The 27,520-nt window shown below is 41.2% G+C and overlaps 1 protein-coding gene across 6 annotated transcripts in view; it reads left to right on the top strand.

The window, feature by feature from the left end:
• Positions 1–27,520, top strand: part of LOC138606926 (lysine-specific demethylase 4A-like) — a 52,413-nt gene that overhangs the window by 275 nt on the left and 24,618 nt on the right. For 3 of the 6 annotated variants that reach the window (XM_069679401.1, XM_069679400.1, XM_069679403.1), the window contains exons 2-10: positions 1,047–1,204; positions 3,482–3,657; positions 3,837–3,951; positions 5,593–5,786; positions 7,832–7,881; positions 8,192–8,295; positions 8,498–8,635; positions 21,248–21,480; positions 23,412–23,575. In XM_069679401.1, the coding sequence (XP_069535502.1) occupies positions 1,067–1,204; positions 3,482–3,657; positions 3,837–3,951; positions 5,593–5,786; positions 7,832–7,881; positions 8,192–8,295; positions 8,498–8,635; positions 21,248–21,480; positions 23,412–23,575 (1,312 nt within the window). In that variant the 5' untranslated portion in view covers positions 1,047–1,066. Of the gene's footprint in view, positions 1–1,046; positions 1,205–3,481; positions 3,658–3,836; positions 3,952–5,592; positions 5,787–7,831; positions 7,882–8,191; positions 8,296–8,497; positions 8,636–21,247; positions 23,576–27,520 lie in introns of those variants that run through there. The other 3 variants (XM_069679402.1, XM_069679405.1, XM_069679404.1) reach the window with 3 other exon arrangements.

The following is a 27,520-nucleotide window of genomic DNA, read 5'->3' on the forward strand; positions in this document are numbered from 1 at the left end:
TTGACAGGGTAACTACCACGTTCTGTAAGTGCTAGTTACTTGCTTATTTTTCCTGAGTACGACAATAGTTTGTTTTTCTGTAAGTTACTCTTAAAATTCCTGACACCCCAAAAGCTATCAAGCATGTAGCATATTAGCTAACGGAGCAGCTAAATGTTTTTCAGGAGGAGAAGCGCTGTCACTGGGCCACGGTATCTAATAGGCGTGTTATTCACCCAATCACAGACTGAGGTTCAGAATTAATCAGGTTTGTATATAATCACGGTTACACGCCAAACCCCAAATATTGAGGGTTAGACTTGTAAAGCCCATAATGCCGTGTTTTTAGAGTATATTGCTTGTTAACCTAGCTAAAAGTTCAACACGTTCGCCGTTGGCTAACTGGACACTAAACTATGTTTGTATTGACAGGTTTCACTAGATCTCAACTATAGTGGTGTCTGTTCTTTTGTGTTCTGAAATTAAGAAATGTGCCTTTTAATCAAGATTAGTTTTGGCAAGTTAGACGAAAGTAGTCTTTTATATACTGTATACCTGGTCCAACGTGGTTAGCAACACTAATGTTGCTCTTTCACAGTTCTTAATTATTAAATAAAGCTTTCAAAGATCTGAAGAATACATTTTAAACAAGTTGACTTGTTTACCTACTCAGGGTTGGATACGTCTAGTTATAGCCTATTTATTCTTGGTGCGATCTGGATGTAGAAAAAAAAAGTGACTGTCTCTTTGTCTGATTTTTTTAAAAGCAGATATTGACATTGGGTTTATAAGCATTAAGGCTGTAACTAGGATATTTAGTAGTGTTTCAATGACGTTTTCAAAACAATGGTAAACAGGCTTAGAAATATTTGCCCTGAACTTTTCCCTTTGAGTGCAGAACAACATTAGCTGGTTGCAGCATAAGTTGTGTTAATGTGAAATGGCACCACACCACTGATGCAGACTTGGTCACACACTAAAATTTGAAACTTCTTTGTAATGAAACAGATACAGTCACACATGTAACTTACATTATTTCATGATCATGCCCTTGTTCTCCCCTTGAGGTACAAGTAACACTCTTAAGATGACAACTGACACCCTAGTCCAAGGCATGGGCTCCAGGTTAATGACCTTCACCCCATCCAAAGAGGAGTTCAAGGACTTCAGCCGGTACATTGCCTATATAGAGTCACAAGGGGCACACAAAGCTGGAATGGCAAAAGTAAGTAGGAAATGTTGTGTTCTGTCAGGTTGCTACGATGTGTTGGGTCGATTATTTGTCTACATTTATTTAAATTTATTTTTAGCTTATACTGAGGATAAACTACTGTATAATAACAAAATAGATCATCCATATTAGCAATGTTGTTTAGCATTATTAGTAAGTATTAAGTAGATCAAAGTAGGGATGCTAATTAAGATTTTTTTTTCTTACCTTTAGCTGACCCTCGTATACTCGTGTACTGTTAGCTTAATACTAATATGTTTAACTGGGACGACTGTGGCTCAGTGGTAGAGTCGGTCGTCTCTCAATCGGAAGGTTGGGGGTTTCGATCCCTGACTGCTACAGTCACATGTCGAAGTGTCCTTGGGACTGAACCCCAAATTGCGTCTGGTGGCATAGCCATTGGGTATGAATGAGCATACATCTGATTGGAGATTGGCACTTAAGCCTTTGCCAGTGAGTGAATGTGTGTGTGAAGGGGGTGAATGTGACATGCTTTGAGTGGTCGCAAGACAAGAAAAGCAATATATACAGTATCTCACAAAAGTGAGTACACCCCTCACATTTCTGCAAATATTTTATTATATCTTTTCATGGGACAACACTGAAGAAATGACACTTTGCTACAATGTAAAGTAGTCAGTTTACAGCTTGTATAACAGTGTAAATTTACTGTCCCCTCAAAATAACTCAACACACAGCCATTCATGTCTAAACCGCTGGCAACAAAAGTGAGTACACCCCTAAGTGAAAATGTCCAAATTTGGCCCAAAGTGTCAATATTTTGTGTGGCCATCATTATTTTCCAGCACGGCCTTAACCCTCTTGGGCATGGAGTTCACCAGAGCTTCACAGGTTGCCATTGGAATCCTCTTCCTCTCCTCCATGACGACATCACGGAGCTAGTGGATGTTAGAGACCTTGTGCTCTCCACCTTCAGTTTGAGGATGCCCCACAGATGTTCAATAGGATTTAGGTCTGGAGACATGCTGGGCCAGTCCATCACATTTACCCTCAGCTTCTTTAGCAAGGCGGTGGTTGTCTTGGAGGTGTGTTTTGGGTCGTTATCATGTTGGAATACTGCCCTGCGGCCCAGTTTCCAAAGGGAGGGGATAATGCTCTGCTTCAGTATGTCACAGTACATGTTGGCATTCATGGTTCCCTCAATGAACTGAAGCTCCCAGTGCCGGCAGCACTCATGCAGCCCCAGACCATGACACTCCCACCACCATGCTTGACTGTAGGCACTACACACTTGTCTTTGTACTCCTTACCTGGTTGCCGCGACACACGCTTGACACCATCTGAACCAAATAAGTTTATCTTGGTCTCATCAGACTCCAGGACATGGTTCCAGTAATCCATCTCCTTAGTCTGCTTGTCTTCAGGAAACTGTTTGCGGGTTTTCTTGTGCATCATCTTTAGAAGAGGCTTCTGGGATGACAGCCATGCAGACCAATTTGATGCAGTGTGCGGCGTATGGTCTGAGCACTGACAGGCTGACCCCCCACCCCTTCAACCTCTGCAGCAATGCTGGCAGCACTCATACGTCTATTTTCCAAAGACAACCTCTGGATATGACGCTGAGCACGTGCACTCAACTGAGTGGACCCTGTCCTGTTAAACCGCTGTATGGTCTTGGCCACCGTGCTGCAGCTCATTTTCATGGTGTTGGCAATCTTCTTATAGCCTAGGCCATCTTTATGTAGAGCAACAATTCTTCTTTAACAGATCCTCAGAAAGGTTTTTGCCATGAGGTGCCATGTTGAACTTCCAGTGACCAGTATGAGAGAGTGTGAGAGCGATAAAACCAAATTTAACACACCTGCTCCCCATTCACACCTGAGACCTTGTAACACTAACGAGTCATATGACACCGGGGAGGGAAAATGGCTAATTGGCCCCAATTTGGACATTTTCACTTAGGGGTGTACTCACTTTTGTGTCCAGTTATACAAGCTGTACACTGACTACTTTACATTGTAGCAAAGTGTCGTTTATTCAGTGTTGTCCCATGAATTGATATAATAAAATATTTGCAGAAATGTGAGGGGTGTAGGGGTTTTGTGAGATACTGTAAGTACATCCCAATTATGTTTGACTGAGTGTAGCAAAGTTGGTGCAATTGGAAATTTGTCAATAGCACCTGTTGTCGTTATGTATTTATAACATATCACCACAGAAATAAGTTAATCAGTAGTTCATGAGTGTCTCTTCTCTAATAGTAATGCTGTTTTCATTCTTTTTCTGTACTGTTCTTTTCTTCTCTTACAGATTATTCCACCTAAAGGCTGGAAACCGAGACAAACGTATGATGATATTGATGATCTGATTATTCCTGCTCCAATTCAGCAGGTGGTGACTGGCCAATCAGGACTGTTTACACAGTACAATATCCAGAAGAAGCCAATGACTGTTCATGAGTTTCGCAAGACCTCCAACATGGACAAGTCAGTTTAATAGTGAAATTATGAGCCACAGTTAACTGATGAATGAAATCTGTAAGATTAAAATGCAGACAGCATAGTGCACTAGGTTATTTCTATAGACCTCACTTGGATTACCAAACAAGCTCTCTCCTATAAATTTACATGGTTTTCACTGATATCTAAAATGTCTCACACTGTAGGTTCTGCAATCCGCGTTACGTGGATTTTGATGAGCTGGAGAGAAAATTTTGGAAGAACCTGACCTTCAACCCACCCCTCTATGGGGCTGATGTCAGTGGAACGCTTTATGCTCCGGTGAGTAGTGAAAGGTTTTAAAGCTCCACTAAGGGCCCTATTTACACGGCGCACGGTCTAGTGCACAAGTGGTTTATAGGGTGTGTTCGACCGACTTTTGCATTATGTGGTGCACAATCTGGGTGCAAACTGAGGCGCGAAGTGCAAAGAGGTTGGCTTAGACCCCTGGATTATTCATTGGTGTTTTTTCGGCATAAGATGAATCAAACCAATCAGAGTGCCAGTTCTCATTCTCTTTAAGAGCCAGGTGTGCTTGAAGGTAGGCGTGTTTCTATTTACATGGCGGATTTCAATCATTCTTGTATAAAGTTGGGCCGGCATATATAAATTTCCTTCCTCTGTGCCCCTGGACTCACAAACCACACACAGGTCACTGTACGATATATGTTGATGCACGGATTGATGTTAAAACCACTGAAGCAATCCCTCAGAAACGAAAATTAAAGAGACCCTGTATACATTTACACATGAGGCACAGCAGTGTAACTTCATTAATTATTTAAATCTCCAAACACGGCGTCAGGATTGGATAGGATCCTATGTTTATAAAAGTTCTGCGTGCTTACCATCAAGGAAAGGCAGGCTGTAAATGTTTATTTACTTATTTTTGCTGCTCGATCACATGATTCTATTCTCCAGTGTGTGTGTAATGGACACTAAAGAGTGTATTATTATCTGTGGGCATGATTGGTGGTACCACAGGTAGTTATGTTTGAGGATTATAATAAATTTACCGATTAGTGTGTGAGTGTCTGTGTATGTTTCTGCGTGTATTAGAGAGAGCGTGCATCAGAGTGAGCGTGCATGATGGAGAGCTTGGTGTCGGTCTCAGCAGTTTTTGGTCGGTGTGTGGCTTGAGCAGGAATCTCCCTGTGGTGAAGCAGGCATGTGTGGAGGCAGCAATGAGCTTGTTCACGTCTTCCGGCATCACCAGATAGACACCAAACCGAAAGCAGTTTCATTATGTTAGAAGACAAAGGAAACAAAAGCTTGCTGTCTCACAGTCCTTTGTCCCATAAACAACATTATTTCACTGTATCTGCAGTGTATCTTTTTCCTTTCTCTTATGAGTAGAAGCGCTGCTGTGCGTCCCTGCGTGAGTAACAAGCAGAACTTGCCGATGTATGCCCATAATGCGCCCTCTAAATAGTAGAGACAGACTGCACTTTGGACTTAAGACCAGGTTTTTGTTGGTCTATGGTGCAGTTGCTTTCTGTGTCCTCAAGATAGCAATGCGCCACCTGTTTGCCAGACCACACCTCATTTTAAGACCAACAAGCCCATGGGCGTTAACATGGGCGCAAGATCACTTGCTATTGTGAATTTCCAAGTTAATTTCCCTTTGGGGATCATTAAAGTGATTGTTATTGTTATTGTTATTGTTATGTACACAACGTAGGCGCTGGGCGTGAAAATGACAACTGCATCGGGTGTAAAATACCAATGGCATGTCGGGTATAAGAGAGGGCCGTGATTGCAATTTAGACCTCTTCAGTGAGTTCAAACAAACCAATTAATGTCATGCTCACATACTCTTTCCATCTTTATTTATTTTTTGTTCTGTCTGATCTGTTAAAGGATCCATATGTTGCAATATTACATCAGTTTTCGTTTTGATTTCTGCTGAATCATTCCCTGCAGGATGTTACTGAGTGGAACATTGGCCGTCTCAACACCATTCTGGACACGGTGGAAAATGAAAGCGGGATCACGATCAAAGGAGTCAACACACCATACCTCTATTTTGGGATGTGGAAGAGTGCCTTTGCATGGCACACAGAGGACATGGATCTGTACAGCATCAACTACCTTCACTTTGGAGAGCCAAAGTCTTGGTACAGTCACTGTCACATCCTCACACTGCTGGAAAGACAAATGTCACACATTGTGTTTTCTTTAAAGCTTCTTACTGCTGCAAATGTATAGGCAGCATCTGTTTCATGACCTAAGTGTTAAATTGTTCCCATATTAGGTTTTTCTTTCTCTCACCTTTTTATTATCCACCTTATTTTAGTGTTTATTCACAAACACATGTTCCAAAGAGTCACAAACACAAACACAGACAGAAACATTCTCTTGTATGTCCCCCCCTATAAATGCATTGATTGGGGTGTGACTGATCCTGGTTGACTAAGGGCGCATTCACACCGAAAGTGTGTTTGTTCGTGTTTCTGAATCAAAGACCAAATTGTTACAATGTTGCATTTTGACTCGAGTTTGGTTTGTGTTCACATGGCAGCTTTTACCAGCGGATCAAAGGTTTTGATGCGCAAGGAAACTGCTTTCTCATTGGTTGGAGAGAGCACACTCCACACGATCACAGACTTTAATGTCTTGTTGTCGGAGTTTTTTACTTTTAACCGACATTGCTCTGCAGTTCGATCAGTTCCATTCTCCTTTAGTTTTTCACTGAACAGATTGAATACCACCGTGTTTTTGTGCGTTTCCACAAGCATTTATGAAATTGTTTTGTCAGCCCGTATTTCCTTTTACTCGTAGCTCCCCCACGTCTGTCCTCTACTCATCTTGCTGCCTGGCTGCGTGTCTGTCTCTGCCAGTGTCAGCACCCGTTAACAACCCTCAATGCGCAGTTTTTTTGGTTTGCCTCCTGTATTTGGTCCTACTTTAAGTCTGTTTACGTTCTCACCAGAATCAAACCGGACTGAGAACCCTCTTTTCTAGCGGACCGTGGTCTGGTTGTTTGGTCCTCACCGGAGTTCGATTCCACCATTCACACCAACCTAAAGGAACTGCACCGAGGGGACAAACGCTCCAGGGTTCAGTTCAATCAGACTAAATAAGGCTGGTGTGAACCCACCCGAAGACTACTTAAGCGGTTGTTTTAAAAGCATGCAAGTGTATTGTCATTCAGTGCTATGTTTGTTTTTAACATTTTGAATTGCCACAACATAAACAACAACCCTCCTCCACAGGTAGCTTACCTGCTTGGGGGATACTGAAGCAAGGTCAGCAGATCAAATAAGTTTGTGAAGAAACACTAAAATAAGGTGGAGAAGAAAGTGCAGTTTAAGTGGTGAAATTAATGTAAAAATCAACAACTAATTGAAGACTGATAATGTAACCTATAATGCAATGCTTCTTAGGAAATGTATTGATATATGCGATTTTCATGAATCATGTTATTAGTTACATAATTTTATGAATGGCTTGACAGCCCTATTTTTTTATACCAAATAATAAATCCATTCAGCAAATGAGTACCGACATACACTACCAGTCAAAATTTTGGACACACTTTCCCATTCACTTGTATGAGAAAATGTGTCCAAACTTTTGACTGGTAGTCTACATTTGTAGGCTTTGTATTTAACAGTACAGTACAGTATAATATTCTAATGTTCTGCATGTGCAGGGGCACAGTGGACAGAAACAAGTTAAATATGCTAGTCTGAGTCTGGTTTATGAAAGAAGAATGACTGAAATCCACCGTGTAAATAGTAACACACTGCCTGCAGCCGCACCTGGCTCTTAAAGGGAATGAGAGCTTACACTCTGACTGGTTTGATTCATGTAATGCCGAAAACAAGCCTATGAATGATCCAGGGACTTAAGCCAACCTCCTTATGCCTTGCACCTCGGTTTGCGCCGAGAATGTCATGTAATCGCCATGTAACTAGCAAAAGTTGGTCGGACACGCCCTAAATCACAAGTGCCACGTGCGCCTGTGCGCCTTCCGCCGTCTAAATAGGGCCCTTTGTCTGTACGTGCGGCTCACCTGCTGCTGTGAAAACTGAATCGTGGGTGTAAATTAAAAATGCAAGTTGCTTTATTTTGGGGACTTTCTGTGGGAAACACCTGCTTAAATGCTGCCAAAATTACAGTCTGCTTTATATTTGATATATTCTTTTTTGCTCTTCAGGTATGTTGTCCCACCAGAGCATGGGAAAAGACTGGAACGACTTGCCAAGGGTATGTGATGGGTTCTTGTAGAACTCCAAAGATGAAAAATAATCCGTTACAACAGGCAGTTATCACATTTCTTTATAATCTGCTGTAGAAATTGATTATTGACGCTATTAGGACAAATTTTAAACACAAGTGTCTTGGCTTTTTTACTAGTTTAAAAGATTTAGATAAACATGCTTTCAGTGACCCTCTATACTATATAAAAGAATAAATCATAACGGCAATACTATTTCATGTCCCATTTAACAGAACATAAACACAACCAGAAAAGTATACCTTGACTGATGTGTTTTAGTGTTTCCTGTATTTCCAGGTTTCTTTCCAGGAAATGCTCAGAGCTGTGAAGCCTTTCTACGCCACAAGATGACTTTAATTTCACCTTCAATTCTGAAAAAATATGGCATACCATTTGAGAAGGTGACATTCATTTATATCTGTTTGCCTCATATTATTTTGAAGTAACATGTCTATCCTGTAGGCTTAATAATATATGCTGTAGAAAGGAAAGTGTCTATCATAAAGGCAGAATATAAACTTAATGATTAAATAATGAATAATTAAAAAATAGTGTAAGGTTTCATATAAAAGTTTTTTAATTATGTGTTGTTTCTATATTCAGGTAACTCAGGAGGCTGGGCAGTTCATTGTCACTTTTCCCTTTGGTTATCATGCCGGTTTCAACCATGGATTCAACTGTGCTGAGTCAACCAACTTTGCAACTCAGCGTTGGATTGATTACGGCAAGCAGGCGACACTGGTACACAGACACAAATATTGAAACCTATCAGCTATTGTCTGACGATGTCATGGCAATATAGCCTCTTGCTGCAACAGGGATTATTTTTATTTTCTTCTATAAGGGAGGAGTAGTAGACACCTCGAGCATGCTGTAGGGCCTTCCTGTATTTATTAAGACTATTTTGCCAGAGTAAACGAGACTCTTCTGAGTACTTCTCAGTGAACCTGCAGTACTATCAACAAACTGATCAAGCTAAGAAGGACTAACATTAGCATAAGAGCTGAAGAGATATGGTAAAGAATTAAAAGCAGCTGGAATTGCTCCAGCCCTATCAGACAAACATCTTGTGAGTACATTTTTGTTAACTGGAGAGTAGTCGGTTAATAGGACATTGAATTTTACTAAATAGTGATAAGATAAAAGGGGATTTTTTGGTTAAAGCAGTCAGTAGGCTGGTTTACACTTTGAGTGAAGCCATTACAGTCCAATAGAGACATAAATGCCATGCTAAGACTATCATTATCAACATCTACATGAATATTGAAGTCACCTACAATAATTATTTTGTCTGTACTCAGGACTAAATCTGATTTAAAAACTCTGAGAATTCAGTTAGAAAATCAGAGTATGGGCTAGGAGGGCCGTATACTATCACAAATAGGCTGTAGAGTTTTTCAGGCTGGGTGTGAATCACTCAGAACAAGGCTTTCAAAAGAGTTGAAATTAAGTTTTGGTCTAGGGTTAATTAGAAGACTAGAGTTGAAAATAGCTGCCACTCCACCACCTCAACCAGTGTCTTGAGAAATACGAGTATTACAGTTTTTCTTGATTGCTTTGATGCAGCAGTCAACTCAAACTCCACATTTTCAAAACAGTTAACACACAGGCGGAAACAGTGGCACTCATGGTCGAAATCACACATTTTGTTTGCAAAAGGCTCTGTCCGTGCCAAAACATTTCAAATATGCAACAAAAGCAAATTTTGCCTTCAAACAACACAACATGCAAACAAGGGTATGAGCTCTTCCAATCAACCATTACACAGTGGACAACAAAATACAGCACTCAGTGCGAATCAGTGCACCATTGCTTGGCATTGTCGCCTATTACTGTACGTAGCTGTCATGCCAGTGCCATTTGTCGTCAAATTTGCCTTCTTGCAAAGAATTGGATCCAGAATCAGAAATGCTTTGATGCAAATTTTATTGATTTCATTGATTCTTTTTTTCAAACTGTGGCTGAAAACTGAAATACTGTAAATATTACACAAAATACGTGTAAACCAAAATAAGATCTATTAGAGAATAAGAAATTAAGAAAATAAAAATAAAATCTATTACAGTAAAGTATAAAAATATATTACTGTAGAGTATAAGAAATAGCCACTATTGATACTCACTCGCATCTGCCTTAGACCTCTTCCATCCATGTTGGCAAAGAACAACACAGACGCTGCACCTTTGAAGGCCTGCAGACTGATTGCTAATTGAAGATTTGCATGAAGGAGTGTCAGATGCTTCAGTGATTTCATACTGATGTAGGTAATTTCTAATAGTTAGGAACAGATGGTTTCTGTTTGGTTAGCATAGCTAAAACAATGGAGTTTGGACTGCTTGAATGACATCCGTGTTAACTGTTCTGCAAAAGGGTGGGGAAAATGTGTCAATCCAATGAGAAAGGGTTAACACATTTGCAAGAGGTGTCTTGTGCTCTGCTGAGACAGTGATGATGAAAACCAAGTGGATCCCAGTTTGTTTAAGCAGGTCAAAGCAATCAAGAAAAACTGTAAGATGACTGGGAGGAATGGATTGATTTACTAATCGTTTACGAATGGAGCTTTAAATGATAGAGATCTGATATTTAACAGACCACATTTAATTCTCATATTTTATGGTATAACTTTTTGTTTGTGATTTACTCCTTTTTTATATAAGTTTGAATTAACTGTAATAAAATGCCTGGGTTGGGGGGCAGACACAGTTTCTATAACATTAACATTGTGGTTGGGAAATGACTCACAGGGAAGCGCAGAGGAGTGTGTAGGACTGCTACAACTTTACAACTAAAACTTTGCCATATTTCGAGAAAAAAGACCTGCACCATCCAAAGTAGAATGAATGCCCTCTGTCCTGATCAGACCAGGCTTTCCCCAGAATGTCTGCCAGTTATCTATGAAGCCCAAATCGTTTGTTGGACACCACCTTGACAGCCAGCAGTTGAATGATGACATGCGGCTACACATCACTGGTCAGATTAGGCAGGGGTCCGAGAGCCAACTACAGAGTACGACATCGTCTTAGCAAATGCACACACCAGCTCAACATTAATTTTAGTGACCTCCGATTGTGAGTCATTAACGCCGACATGAATTACAACCGTATCAAATTTACGATTATCCTTTGTCAGCAGTTTTAAATTGGACTCGATGTCGCCTGCTCTGGCCCCAGGAATACATTTCACAATGGCAGCTGGCTTCGCTATCTTCACGTTTCTGACTATGGAGCTGCCAATAACCACATTTGGTTTCTCAGCGGGTGTGTCACTGAGTGGGGAAAACCTGTTTGAAATGTGAAGTGGTTGGTGGTGAACCGTGTGCTTCGTCTTGGGGCTGCGCTTCCTTCTGAGAGTAACCCAGCCACTGCATCCCGGCTGCTCGGGAGTTGCCGGGGAGAAGCTACGCTAGGTCAGCCTGCACTGGCTACTGGGGGCTTGCTGCTAACCACAGCAGCTAGCGATGCTTGGTTTTCCAAGGTGCGGAGCCTCCTTTGCTCGTAAAAAAATACTACATTTAATACAAGTATCCTTATCTGTAAAGAAGGTCGAGGTAGAACTGTACATCTGACATACCAAACAGGGCAGATCAGGAGAGCGAGAGGGAGAAGGAGAAGCCATTTCAATGGGTTAAGCTAGCTGCTAAGCAAGTATAAAGGTAAAGGGTTTAGCAGATATGTCGTTAATGTAACAACGAAAGTGCTTGATGAAAACTAGTGTTTGTTTAAGTACACAGCGGCTAAATAACCGCAGTGATGACAATTACATCAGATTAATCGACTTAGCTCGAGCTCTAGCAACAGCTACAAACACCACAGGACAACACAGTAGCAGCGAGACAACGACGCTCCCGCTTTGTAGTGGGAAAAGGGAAGTTAGCAATAGCAGTTACCTTCGCATCAACTGGACGCACTTCACCCTGACCGACGTGCTTGCCTAGATAGGTGAAAGTGGCCTTGGCAAACTCGCATTTTGCAAACACTGAAACACGGTGGACATGTTTTCAAGATGAGAATGCCAGTCAGTTGATAAAAAGACTACCACATCATCAAGATGTGTCTCACAGTTCACTACTCCAGACAACACCCTACACATTAGTAGTTGAAAAGTGGCTGGAGCGTTAATCATATCGGATGCCATGACTGTATACTGTAGGAAAGCGTCTGGTGTAAAAAATGCAGAGATTTCAGAAGTAGCTTGAGCAAGTCTAACTATCTATACAGTCTTCCACACGAGGAAGAGGAAATTAATCTGGCTTGGTAACACTGTTAACCTTTCTGAGATTGGTACAAAAGCGTGGTGTCCCATCGGACTTTTGCACTAACAAACACGGAGAAATCCAGGGGCTGGAACTAGCAACAGCTAGGCCGTGCTTTTGCAAATACTGAACCTCTTTTTGCATCTGAGCTGTTTTTATGGGGTTCACTCTATAAGCATGCTGCTTACTAGGGAGACAATCATGAATATCCATATCGTGTTGCAAGACAGTGGTCTGGGTGGGTACATCAGAAAAGAGTGCACAATGTTTTTCAGTCAACCCGACAATGTCACTTTATGGGACCCAGAGAGATGAGACAGATTATTCTCTAGCTCACTTAACACTTGGGAATTCTGCAATCAAGCACACAGAACAGGAGCATCCTGCATGACCAAGTCATCTTCCCGGGCAACACTGAATTCAAAGCTACAGGCAACACCTTAACTGAAGTGGATGTGACTGCTTCACTAGACCTGGCAACAAGGTCTCAATGCAGGACAGGTATACCCTCATCCCATTCCTTGCCAGTTTCAAGACATTAGGTACACAACATAGTCTTGAGGGTTTGGTGGAAGCCCCTGGCTTTCTGGATGATAGGCACTTGAGATCTGATGCTTCACAGCCATCTCTTCACCAATTAGTTCACTACCACCTTGGCTTTGAGCACACATTAAAGTCAAGAGATACTGGTGACCAGATTTGGGCATAGGCATCGGACCCACAGAGTCAATAATGAGTCTCTCAAATGGTTCTCCCATCACTGGTATAGGATGGAGCGGGGCTTGGGGAATCACCTGGTTTGGCATGCATGACAAGAGCGGCAATAATGATGGATACATCACTTTTCAACCCAGGCCAGAAAAACTGCTTTAATATACAGTAATAGGTTTTGGTTATCACGAGGTGACCCAACAGAACATTGTCATGAGCTCAGTATATGCACACTGTATCCGGAAGGGACAACAATCTGGTTGGTAGTGTTCCACCCAGTGTCAGATCGTTACCCAAAATCATGTCGACATCTTCTCAGGAAGCTGAGGGCAAGTAGCCAGTGCCACACAGCCTGTAACTAAGCCAGATTGCAAATACACAGCGTGCAATGGGGTTAAAATGAAGTCATTCCACACCCTTGAACTACAGCACTGCTGCCAGTAAAGGTTTTCTCAGAGAGGGGCAAAACTCCATCTTACAACAATGACTGAGCGGCTCCTGTATCCCTTAGGATACGAATGGGGACAGGCTTCTCTGTCTCTGAGATAGCTACTGAACCATCCATTTAAAATGGTGTACAGGGTCATGCTCAGGGCTGTCCTTCATGGACTGAGTGGGACCATTCTCTACACTAGTCAACTGACATGTTAGTGAAGCCATCAGCCCTACAGGCTTAGCAGCTTTCTGCTTTTTACTGAGAGCATGAGTCAGCTATGACGTGACCAGGTTTTTTAAAATAGAAACAAAGTCTGTCAGAGTTTCCAATGCTAGGATTACCAGCCTTGGTAGCCACAACTGAAGAACCAGGACCATTGCTACCAGTTTTAAAACGAAGGAGAGGAGAATCATAACTTTTATTTTCACGAGACTTGTCACTAAAACCTACTTCATGAGCCAAAATGTACTCAACAGCAAGTATAGCAGCTTCCACTACTTTAGACACTCTCTGCTCACTCAGATAGGTGGCAACCTCCTCAGGGACACAATTTCTGAACTCCTACATAAGAATCAACTGTTAAAGGTCCCTTATTATACTCCTTTTCAGCAAGTTCACATAGGTCTCAGAGGTCCCAGAACAGTCAATTTGAAGTCTGTTGCCTAAAAACTCAGTTTGTTCCTGGACTTCAGTCGTCCTGTAACTCCCTCTACTGAGCTCTACTGAGAATAAGCTGTTTATGTGTCTGTAACTTTAAATGATAATGAGCTGTGCCTGTCCACACCCCGTTCACGCCCCTCTCTGGAAGAGGTTGTAGCTTGCGCTCCGGTACCATGCGCTAATTCAGTTGCTATTGGCCGGCTCTGCCTTCAGTCAAAGAGGGAAAGGCACCTTCATTGCGGCATTTCTGACGGCCGATTAGTAACGACTAACGGCGATCCGTGGATACTTATTGATGGAATAATGCTTTTGGACTAAATACTTTGCTAAAGGTCCAGATGATATAATCCAGTAATGTACCAGGAGGGAATTTATGAAAATAATATGCATCAGTGGAATACAGTGAGCCTTCATCGGTGAGTCAATTTTTTAAATGTTTGTTTATTTTCTGTTGCCGTTGATTGCCCCCGCTGTGGTGATTGGATCTTTTAATGGTTAATATCAATCGAATCTTGAGCTCGATCGTAGCTTTCCAACGATGTGACACATGAGTGGCAACATAAAGTTATCATCGTAGCTACAGGGCAAATGTTGTAGCAACCGCGATGACAGCCCGCCGACGGGCTGTAGAGTGGTAACCGGTTTTAACGTAGTATAAGGAAACTATGTTACCGACAGTAACTTACGTTAGCTGCTATGCTAAAACCACATTCAACAGGCTATCATGCTCGGTAGGCCTATACAGTAAAGCGACATAACCTCAGACGAAGGAGGTAAAAATAGACCCCTGTGCCTGTTGTGCATCCAACAACAGAGCAACCTTCGCAATGTTTATTTTACCGGAGCAGCGTTTGCGAGAGGAAAAAAATAGCGCCCACAAGGAAGTTTCAGGGGGCATACCAAACATTTATCTGGGGTGGGGTCACCAACCTGGAGGAGGTGTTATTGCCCTTCATGACGTCATGTAGGGAAAAGCTGCAACTGGGCTGTTTCAGCACACATTTTCTGAAAAGTGGGGCAAGCAAGAGAGGGAGAGGATAGACTTTTCTCATTTCGGGGGGGGTTTGTAGACAGGCTGGGAGCGCATAGTATTGTTAGAAAACCATTCCAAAGTGAATTTTGCATAATATGGGACCTTTAAAGTTGTTTCTTAGTCTCAGATGTTTGAGATGTATACCACCTATTAAACATGATTTCCTTCTCTCTGGAAAACTGCACAAATGTCTGCTTCTCCCCCTTACCAAAACCTCTAAAGAGCTGCCTATATACCTCTGGGACTAATTCATAGGCACGCAAAATGGCTGCCCTAACAACCTCATTGTCAAGGCTTTGGGAGAGTGTCAATGAGGAATAGGCCTCCTGAGCTTAACCTGACAGTACACACTGCAAAAGTAATGTCCAGAACTCTTTAGGCAAATCCAAAGTGGTGTCAAAATGGGAAAATTATTTTTCTAGGCTGTGGCTTAGTGGTAGAGTCAAGTAGAGTTTCAATTGGAAGGTCGGAGGTTCGATCCCCAGCTACATGTGGAAGTGTCCTTGGGCAAGACACTGAACCCCAAATTGCACGGTGGCACAGCCAACGGGTATGAATGTTGATTTGATTGATTCTTTAATGACCACACAGCCAGGCTGCTGGAATTTGTTTCAAGTACAGCTTGGTACAGGTTCCAACATTAAACATTAAACATATAACATAGATATACATACAGACAAACACATTTCATGCACAAGGGCCATGCTTAATCCGCAGCGTTCAGAGTTCAGAATGTTTATTGCAGTGGGGATGAAACTGATTTGAAGCGGGTTATTTTGGAGGCAATTGTCCTGTAGCGCCTCCCAGAGGGCAGTAGCTGGAAGACATAGTGTGCAGGGTGAGTGGGATCAGAGATGATTTTGCGGGCTCTGCGCAGTGTCCGTTTGCGGTGGAGTGATTCAAGGGATGGTAGGGGTGAGTAATTTTGGATGCTCTGTTAATGATGCACTGTAATTTCTTCCGGGAGAGTGTGTTGAGACTGCCGAACCAGACTGTAATGGATGAAGTGAGGATGCTTTCGACGATGGCTGTGTAGAAGTTGAGCAGGAGATGAAACCTTACTCTGAACTTCTTGAGCTGTCGGAGATGGAAAAGTCTTTGCTGGGCTTTTTTATAGATGTGGTCTGTGTTTATTTTCCATTTGAAGTTGTTGCTGATGTGGGTTCCAAGGAATTTGAATGTGTCAGTGATGGAGATGGATTCACCTTTAATGAACACAGGAGTTTTGGGCGATGGCTGGCGTCTTAGGTCGACGATGAGTTCTTTTGTTTTTGATGTGTTGAGTAAGAGGTCATGGTCTGTGCACCAGGTCACTGCTTGGTTGATCTGTGCACGGTATTCAGTTTCTTGGTTGTTGGTGATAAGTCCTATGATGGTTGAATCGTCCGCGTACATGTACAGGTTGACAGAGCTGTGGTGAGATGTGAGCTGGTTTGTGTGAAGGGAGAATAACCAGGGTGAGAGAACACAGCCTTGGGGTGCGCCTGTACTGAGGAACAGAGGGGAGGATGTGTTATTGTTGATCTTCACCTTCTGCTGCCTGTTCCAGAGAAAGCTGTGAATCCAGTGACAGATGCATGGGTCAATGTTCATGTCCAGTAATTTATTGAACAGTTTGGCTGGGTTTATTGTGTTGAATGCAGAACTTAAATCTATGAACAGGATGCGGGCATATGTGTTTGCGGACTCCAGGTGGTTCAGTATGTGATGAATTGCTAAGGTGACGGTGTCCTCAACTGACCTGTTGGCTCTGTATGCAAATTGGTATGGGTCCATGAGGGGGGTGGTGACAGATTTCAGATGCTTGAGTATGATGCACTCAAATGATTTCATGACTGCCGATGTCAAGGAAATGGGTCTGTAGTCATTGAGGCAGGAGATGGTCTTGGTCTTGGGAAACGGGATGATAATGGACTCTTTGAAGCACTTGGGTACTGAGCATTGACAGAGGGAGGTGTTGAAGATGTTGGTGAAAACCCCAACCAGTTCCGCAGTTTTGTCCAGATGAAGCGTGTCATTAGCAGTGATTTGTTCTTCTAGTTTAGTGGCGTAGTTGGATTTGGCTCTTCTTATTGCAGATCTCAGATTTTATTTTGCAGCCATATATTGTTCTTTGTTTCCTGACAGATGTGCTGAATTTTTCTCCTTTCTTAATTTTTTTTAATGTCCTTGTTAAACCACAGTTTGTTATTATTGTAGTGTTGGACTTTTTTGAGTGGTATGCACAGGTTCGCACAGTATTTGACGTATGACGTCATTGCGCCGGTGACGTCATGGAAGTCACCTTGACATCAGTCGTAACGACGATGTGATAACTTATTGACAGTTTGGCACTTTACGTAGCAGCCTTTGCCATCAGTGTATGAATGTGTGTGTGAATGGGTGAATGTGACATGTAGTGTAAAAGCAGCTTTGAGTGGTCGAGTCCATTTCCCATTTACCCCCTGTTCAACAAGTGTAGTGGCTATAACGTTTCTAATTTCATCCGACTTATGACAAGTGGGAACAATTTCATTTCAATGCTGTGCAATAGACATGAGCTGTGCTACAGTACACTGATAAAGCTGCTCTGTCGTAGGAGCTTCACAAAACCCCTGCAAATCAAACTCAGAATCAGAATCAGGTATATTGCCAAGTAGGTTTACACATACAAGGAATTTGTTTTGATGATTTGGTGCAGAACAATTAACACAGAACTAGAATAAAAATAAGTAAAAGACTTAAATAGAATAAGATAAAAAATAGGCAATAAGAATGAAAATATAAAAAGCAATACGTATATTACAAAATATATACTACAGGTGTAAATAAAAAAAGATGTGCAGGATATTGGTGAGTGCAAAAACCCTACAGTATAAAGTTTAAGTTAAAAATAGTGCAGTTTATATCAAAGACCAAAATTACCTGATGAAGAACAAGGAATTTATAGCCAGAATTACAGGAAAGTACTACTGAAGCAACACACAAAGTAAGCCTTTACCTTGGTAACTACAAATCAGCACAACAAAAGATAACCACACAGAACTAAAATGTTATTAAACTAAAGTGCACTTAACTTCAGGCCACACAGTGTAGAATTAGCATTTGAAATAACTGCAACCTTACATGAGAACAGGGGTCCATTTAAGAAAGGAGGTTCAACAAACTCTCTAACCCTGGACTGTGGTTTGACTTGCCCTAGCTGAAAGCTGCTGGCTTTTTGGTTTCAGAACAGCTGATCTGAGTTAGTTCAATCAACCCTGAGGAGGTTCAGCCGGAGCTATAAAAAACCTGCATTAATGGAGCCCCGATACCACGATTCACCATGGCAACGGTACACAAAAAGAGGTCCTCCTACGTCACACCAGATCATTCAAAGTAAGGCTCGGACAGAACAGGCTCATTGCTGAACCTCAGTTCAATCATATTTTAAATATTAAACAAATTAAATATCATTCAGTGGCTGTTTTAATGTGCATTAGCTTTATCCCTAACATAATGCTGATTTCACATACATTATGTCCTCTCACCTAAATGCTGTCAGGTGATTTAAAAAATGAATCTAATTAATTACAGGCTTTGTAATCAGTTGATTTCAATTAATCTCATATCAATGATTTCTGTGAGGAGCACATCACATGTAGACTTACCCTCTTTTTGATTGGTTATTTCTTATTTCCGCAGTTTAATTGTTCTCTCTTCTTCACCTCATTAGGTTTTAATTCACAATCTACTTTAATCTGAACACTTTGCTTCAGTCCCCCTTCACACCTGCACCTCTGCTCTCTACACCGCTACCGCTTCCTCAATGAGGCCGGTTGGATGTACTGCCAAATTCTCTGAAACGCCTTTGGCTTATGGTAGAGAAATGAACATTCAATTCACGGGCAACAGCTCTGGTGGATATTCCTGCAGTTAGCATGCCAATCGCACGCTCCCTCAAAGCTTGCAACATCTGTGGCATTGTGCTGTGTAATAAAACTGCACATTTTAGAGTGGCCTTTTATTGTGGCCAGCCTAAGGCACACTTGTGCAATAATCATGCTGTCTAATCAGCATCTTGATTGCCATTCCTGTGAGGTGGATCGATTATCTCAGCAAAGGAGAAGTGCTCACTAACACAGATTTAGACAAATTTGTGAACAATATTTGAGAGAAATAGGCCTTTTGTGTACATAGAAAAAGTCTTAGATCTTTGAGTTCAGCTCATGAAAAACGGGGGCAAAAACAAAAGTGTTGCGTTTATATTTTTGTTCAGTGTATCTTGCCCCACACATAGCAGAAGTTAATTGCTAACCAGATGTTTAAAGGTATTTTTTCTGGATTATTCTTTCCCATGCTGTGCCTCCCTTGAAGTCCTCTGGCGCCCCCCAGGGGAGGTGAGGCCCACACTTTGAAAACCACTGATCTAGATAATTTGGCCATTTGGGGGCCAAGCACAATAATTTAAGTTTTATCTGACTATCTGACTTTTATCTAAAGTTTAATCAGCGTGATCAGCCTGTTGACGGTAACTTTGGAAGCGCTGTATCTCACTTCCTGTCAGCACACACAGCCGTTTGTGTGCTGCAGCTCCGCTAAAGTAAACACTCCACGGCTCCATTACCAGCCCATATCTGTGGCCACAGCGTTAACGAGCACTGGGACGAGGTGCGTAACTAAAAGCCTGCCTCAAAAGCAAGCCTAATCCCAATCTCGTCGACATTATTAGGGACAGCAGCAGCGTTCTGTGCTTGTTTACAGTTTACAGGCAGGTGGCACACAAACGCTGCAGATCAGCGTCAGTTCACATTTGCTCTGATGAAGAGCTGCATTAATATGATATCTGTCAGACTTTTGTTGTAGATTAGTGATGGAGAATTAGAAAGCGGCGAGTTCTCCTTTTGCACCAAGCAAAAGTGTGTAAAGTGTAAAAATATTTTCGGTTCATAATGAAACTGCGTCGGGACAAATTAGACTATGGTGGGCCGCCTCAGTCTATATATTTAATGGCAAACACTGAATCGAGTATCGTCTGCGTAGCAAGAAAGATTTATGGAGGGTTTCCTAATCACCTAAAGGAAGCATATATAAGGGGGGAAAGTCCAGTCCAAGCACAGAACCAAGTGGAATTCTGTGACTGTGAACATGTACACACTTAGATTAATCTAATAAATAGGATTTAAACCAACTTAATATGGTTCCTGTAATGCCATTAAGATCAACTAGAACAAGAACAGAGAAAAGTCCTCTGTCCGAAGCAATAAGGTGATTGTTTAAAACTTCCATCAGTGCTGTTTCTATGGTGGACTCTAAATCCAGTGTGACAAACCTCCAATAGACAGTTTTTATGAAGAAAGTCACACAATTGATTGGCTACTGCTTTCTCCGAAGGATCTTGGCGATAAAGCGAAGTTTTATATGGGTCAAAATCAAAAGTGTGCATTCTATGGAAAGCATCATTATCCATTGAGGGGACTCTGATTGAGTGTCCGCATCTCATAAGGTTTATCCTCTTGAAGGAATTAGCATGCTCAATATCTCTTTTAATTTAAAGATTTTAACGGTGATAATGATTTTTTTTTGACTAAATTTTTGGTTGTATGTGAATTTAGACCCAAAATGCGAGTTGTCGGCTGATACAATTCTAAAAGTAAGTCTTTTATATACAACTTTGTGCCGGGTGGATGAATGTGGTCTGGGAGGTGCAGGAGTGAAGCTGGGCTTGGTTTGTTCAGGAGCACAGGGAAAAAGGCAATTAGTAAATCCGACAAGATTTTCGAAAGCAAACAATCTGTGGATCTTGGCCGTCGTGTTACCACAACAGAACTATCTGGCAAGGACTGGAAGGATTAACTAGGCTTAACTAGGCTATAACCTCAACTAATACTGTCGAGGTTATATTGCTGAAATTAGGCACAAGTAGGGAGCTGGATTGCCAGCTACAGCAACCTTTTAGCTATGCCCAGAAAGATACACACATTTCTGTGTATCTGGGTGTAGGACGGATGGGGAAACAGGAGCTAAGGATGGAGGGGGAAAAACAACAGGGGAATACAAGGAAGACTGGGGACAGATACTGTCAATCATGGCAAAAGGTCAGCAGCCCATTAAATTGTTAGGATCATCCTCTGAGTACCACAGTATTGATATATGAAACTGCGAGCCAGAATATTTTAATTACTCCAGAGAATATTGTCACACCCAATAATAAATGTAAAAGGTCCATAAGCATTGTTTTTTTAACCTCTTTTGTGAGCATGGTTTAAACCTAGACTAAAATGTTGTTTGTTTTCCTCCCAGTGTTCATGCCGTCAGGACATGGTAAAGATCTCCATGGATGTGTTTGTACACAAGTTTCAACCAGACCGTTACAAACTGTGGAAAGCAGGGAAAGACAACTCTCCCATCGATCACTCCAAACCCACACTAGAGGCTGCTGAGTTTCTAAAAGAAGACAAGACAGAACCTTCAAAACAAAGTCCGAGTGAAGCTGGATCTGAGGAGCTAACTACTCCTGTCAAGGAGGAAAAAAGGTCTGGTGTTACATTCACTACAAACATTTCTCTGAAGATATTCTCTTGTGAATGTAAATTGTGTGCCACGCTTAAAAGTAATAACCCATCCATTTAAAATCAATTTCTTTGCTCCAGAGGCGTTAATTTAGAAAAAAAAATAATGTATGGACCATATATGGCGCTGATTGTCAACTGGCAGCCCGCGGGCCACATCCAGCCCGCCAAAGCTTCCCATACAGCGCGCAAAATAATACCTGGGTTTCCGTTATCCCGTTATTGCCGTTTTTTACCGGTAAAATCTGGTGAAGTCCGACATGAAACATGACAATAGTATATTTTCAACATTAAAAGTATCACTGATTCATGATAACTCCATCCCCTCAGTGCTTCAGGAATATGCTAAACCAGCCATCCGTGTCAGCGGCACCAGCCACAGCTCCTCTCTTTGATGAGATGCCAGCACTGTGATGCCAGCGTTCCGCGTCTATAGAGACTGGAATTTATCCACGGCCTGCGAAGTCCTCATCAGGGATTTCAGTCGAATATATGCTATCCCGATTCATATGTATTCATTAATATTGACAGCGCGGACATAGCGAAGAAAGTGATCATATGAGTATGAGACATGTTGTTCCGCTGTAGCCTATAATATTCAGTTTAGTGAAGTCATTGAAGCAGAGTGCACCAGCAGGGCGTACTCCTGGGTGTAACGTTACGTCCGACTTAGTGCTGACGGTTGCTACACAGTAGTAACACAGAGGGAGATAAGAAAAATGTACATCGGACAACTGCATGCATGATTACTATTGTTTTCTCATCTTCATTGCTTGGTAACAGTCATCGCTTTTCGAGTGTACACGTGGAAGCGCATCATGAGACCGGGCGCAGCTACAATCGGTTTAAATTAGACTTGCTGCATGCCGTATACATTTCAATCAAGAAGTCGGTCATAGCTATGTCAGGCGTAAGAGATAAGACCTATTTTTTACGCCCAGCTGGTGCACTCGGCTCCTGTGAACTGTAGACGGGAGTACTTGTTTACAGTGACACAGAGTGATGGCTGTCTCATGCATGACCCCTCCGCAGGTTGAAAGGTTGAAAGTGCAACATTAGGCGTATCATATATTAATTTTTGGACAAAATAATAGTTGGGACAATTGACTAATTGCCATACCCAATTCTACGCCCTTGATATGGCCTTCCTATCAATTGTCTTTAAGCTAAATAAATTCAGATAATATCTGACCGTAATTTCACCCATTTGTCCGGAACATTGAAAACTTCCAGGACACGTGGACCGGCACAGATTTATTTCTAACGGAAACCCTGCTAATTAGGTCTAAATTTTTATTTTTTTGAGAGTCTGGCCCCCACAGTGTCTGCTTTAAAAAAATCTGGTTGTCATCTAGTTGGTCACCCCTGATATATGGTATATTGGACAACTTGCAAAAAAACCCATCTCAACAGCAAGTTTAATGTTACATCTATTTTGTTTACTTTGTCAAAATACTTTGAAAGATCACTTTAGTTGCTCATTAGTAGCTGTTAAACAATGCGTCGGTCCAAAAAAAGTTATCTTTTAAAATAGAACATGGCATATTAAAATTTTATCATACATAGAATGTGATTAGTCTATTTGTACTCAAGAACAACCATATTTTGTATTTAATAATTTTATAGTGAGGAAGTGACATACTTTGATTCACAATTAAGCCATCAACAGCGCACCCAGTCACCAGTGTGGAGTTTCACTGTAAAAAACTTCTGATTTGGTCAGTGACAATGAATAATAATGAATAAAGTGTAGTCAGTTCAGTTAAGAGATTCTTTGTTAAAGGTTTATTCAGACATGTACTTTACAACATTCTTCTTCACTCAGAATTGTGGCTTTGCTATCAAAATATTAACCGTTGAGTACTGCTGGACCAGTAATGTCTCCCATGTGTTAGTCTTAAGCTTCAAATTGGGAGTAAGCATCAGCTTGAAGCATTTGAAGCCTCTGAAGACTTCAAGCATGAGCTTACCATGAAGGAAAGTTTGGAGGTGCCGCCAAAGACGGCCAAGGTGTTGGGCGAGGATTCTCTGATCAAAGTCCCGGATGACCCAGATAAAGGTACTGCACAGTGCATAAAGATCTTCTTTTCAGCTTTCAAGTTTTGTGTTCAGTTCAAACTGAGACTATGAAATGAATATGTACTTAATCATCAGAGATAGTTTTTATGTGAATAACATAAACACACCTCAAACAGTTCTCAGGTTAAGCATACTTTTCAGCCTCTAAGTAGCAGAACATAGTTAAAATATCTCTTAACAAGGCAGCTATTCACAAATGACAAAATCAGATACCTTATCAATTTCCTGTCCCAGTCTTTTACTTCTAGGCTCAGAAACTTTTCAGCATCAGCCGTGGTGTTAAACTTGATGGTGTTCTGTTAACTGTGACCAAGAACATCTTTGAGTGTTGTAGTCATCATGTCATTTTCCTGACCCTGCACCTCTGCACCTTCAGCCAATGTGTTGAAGGGATAGATGATCACTGGTAATCTGTCATACTTAAGGCGGAGCCTTCTCTACAGAGAGCCTCCACACCACCTCTTTCACCTGAAAATATTGCAGCGTTGCGATAATGGCCCTCGATTTATTATACTGGGTCGGCACTAGACTCCGGTGGGTACTGTCTTTAATTACCGTAAAATCCAGAATAAAAATAGCAACGGAATATAAGACCCAGTATGTTTTTGGGGGTATCCCATAGGGAAAAAGGGTTTTCTATAGCTATTTGTTTATAAAAAAACGTGTAAAAGTTATTTCAACACTATTTAGATTTATTTTCATTTGAACACATTCAAAACAAAGACAAATTATAACACTCTGTTTAGAGTACAGGTGCGGTAGTTGCGCTCAGCCTATACTAACATTGATGGCAGCTGCACTAGCGATCATGATAGCACATGTCTGTGACGAAGCTTTAGCTAGATTATAGCTTCATCCTCTGGGTTAAATACCGTAACATTATAAAATACCTCAAGACACTTTACAAAAAAAGCAGGTCTATCCTATCCAGGTCCGTACTCTTTTTTTATGTTATTTAGAGAGAGACCCAACATGAATCCACCATGAGCAATACTTCGCAACATTTGGCAACAATGGCAAGGAAAACTTCTTTTAACAGGCAGAAACCTTGAGAAGTACCAGGCCCATGTTGAACAGCCATCCCCCTCGACTGCATGGGCCAAAAAATGGGTTAGAGGGAGATGCAGGATAGAGACAGGCAAACAGAGCAACAACAACAGTTAATAGATACTTGTGCTTACAATGCCAATAATAATGGTACAAATGTGTAAGATAAGCAAGAACAGCATAGCAATGATGAAAGGCTGACAATAATAATTGTAACAGTTGAAGTCGACAGATTTATTTTTAGCATTCACAACTACAATAATGATACTATGGGGAAGATTGATATTAATAGTTGTTGCAGTCTGAGTCGAGCAGGTCCACAGCAGCAGGTGGTCTGCATCAACAATCCCCAGGAAACTGCAACATAAGGTAGCTCAAAAACTCCCAGGAAGATATATGGTTAGTAATGTTAATGTGACAGGAAGATACATTGTGAAAAGGATGCATTAGTATAACATAAATGCTTACAGAGAAAGTGGTAGAGAGAGAGAAGGAGAGAGAGACAGGAGCTCGGTGTGTCGGATCCCTCGATAGTCTAACCCTTTTGCAGCATAACTAGGGGCTGGTCCAAGCCAGAGCCAACCCTAATTATAATCTTTATCAAACAGGAATGTTCTAAGCCTTCTCTTGAAAGTAGAGAGAGTGTCTGCCTCCCGAACCCTGACTAGTAGATTATTCCAGAGGAGGGGGGCCTGATAATTGAAGGCTCTGCCTCCCATACTAATCTTAGAGACTTTAGGTACCACAAGCAGGCCTGCATCCTGGGACAGCTGAAGAGTCTTGAGAGTCTTATTAGAGTAGCCTGATAATAACAAATCACAATAATCCAACCTTTGAAGTAACGAATGCATTTAATAGTTTTTCTGCATCGTTTTGAGACAAGATGTGTCTGGTTTTTGCTATGTTGAGAAGGTGAAAAAAGGCTGTCCTTGAAATTAGTTTTATGCTGGAGATGAAGGACATATCCTGATCAAATAGAACTCCCCGATTCCTAACAGTGGTGCTGGAATGTCAGGCTGATGCCATCAAGGGCAACTATATCATTAGAGAAAGAAACTCTGTGGTGTTTGGGGCAGTATAACAAGGACATATGTTGTTGTTGTAACAAGAACATATGTTGTTGTTTCTCTCTCTGCCTGTCTCTATCCTGCATCTCCTTCTATCCCATTTTCGGCCCATCCAGTCGAGGCAGATGGCTGTTCAACATGAGTCTGGTTCTGCTCGAGGTTTCTGCCTGTTAAAAGGAAGTTTTTCCTTGCCAATGTGCCGAATTGCTAAGTGCTACTCATGGTGATTCATGTTGGGCCTCTCTTTAAATAACTTAACAAAGAGTCGGTCTAGACCTCCTCTTTCTGTAAAGTGTCTCGAGATAACCCTGGTTATGATTTGGCGCTATACAAATACAATTTGATTGATTGATTGAGTATAACAGTATGGTATTCTTATTTTCAGCTATTAAATCAGCAAACACCTCAGAATTTCAATTTACCAGCAGTCATATCAAGGGGACTATCAGTCCCTCCAGGACCAAGCGATGTTGCGATCATGTAAATTCACACAGAATCAACCAATCCCCTAACATTTTTTGTGACGGTTGTATAAACTTCAGATGGAATCTTTTACTGTTTCTTTAATATCTGTGGAACACCATGAATACTGTGATGACATAATAGTAAATCCAACACTTGATGACTTCTTTTTATTATTTATCCATGTTTACGTGTCGAAAACTGTTAGCTGTCAACTTAGCCACTTCCTGATGCCTTGTGTTGAGTCTGTTGATTAATCAGATGCTGTGTTCCTAACTTTCCACCAACCAGAGACTCTGTTACAAATGTGAGTCACTCACTGATCTCAAAGCGTGTTTGTACAGTGAGATAGTAACCCCCTGTCTCTTATCAATGTCAATCTTGTTCTCAATCTAGCGCAGCACCCGAAATGAAGAGTAGAACAGTGAAAATGTAATAAAAAGGTGTAGATTCTCCATTGCATATGTTGGTAGCATTGTAATGTGCAAGTGCAGTGAGAAATGAGCTTTCATTGCAATTGACTTTAGTTTCTTTCAACCTTCACTCATTTTAAGGTGCCTTGTCACAGAAATTGACAGCTTGCTCGGCCAATAGATAGCTTTGTTCGATCATTTGTCCTAGTCGCTCACAGTGGATGTGTAATGTGTTACACAGGGAAAAAAGCCTCAAAACAGCCTCTGTATAGAGATTGTTTAAATAGCCCACTTATAGTACCAAGGCATTCTTAGTTCAGTATTGATAACGAAAGAAGCTTTGTGTTAACAGCTTACATTTATTTTAGACAATTTTCTGATCAAAATAATTTATTTGTTGTCAATACAGAGTTCTGTTACAGAACTGCGACAACAGAAATTATGCAAGCTAGTTATCAGCTGCCTTGAAACCTTGGTTTCCAGTCTAGCTAGGAACAGCTTCAAAGATCTTCAGAGCCAGCCAAAATCCTCAAAACATGAGCAAAGTATTTCATATAACAAGTAAAATAAACATTTTATGCAGTTACATTGGGTTTCTGCTGTGACAAATAGTGACGTAAACAATGCAGAATATAACCACACAGCTACAGTAGAAATAAAAGCAATAGAAGTAATAATCCAGATAAATATAAAATTTGGGAACTTTGAACAACATGATCAATAGTTTTGTGTTGAGAGAATAGATTGATATTTGACATATGTAACTTTTATATCATGAAAACTTTATTTATATGAGAAATACTTATTCTGCTAAAACAGAAAGGACACAGTGTGTATGTGACAAAGTCTTAATAAATGGCTCAGGTTTATTTGCCTGAAATGTTGCATTTATGTATTACTGTCAGCTAATAAAGCATTGTGTAGATTTTTTTTTCC

This window comes from Semicossyphus pulcher, unplaced genomic scaffold (genome assembly GCF_022749685.1).
Source record: "Semicossyphus pulcher isolate SPU_LCO1_2020_fin unplaced genomic scaffold, fSemPul1.0.p SCAF_4, whole genome shotgun sequence".
NCBI classification, from domain to species: Eukaryota; Metazoa; Chordata; class Actinopteri; order Labriformes; family Labridae; genus Semicossyphus; species Semicossyphus pulcher.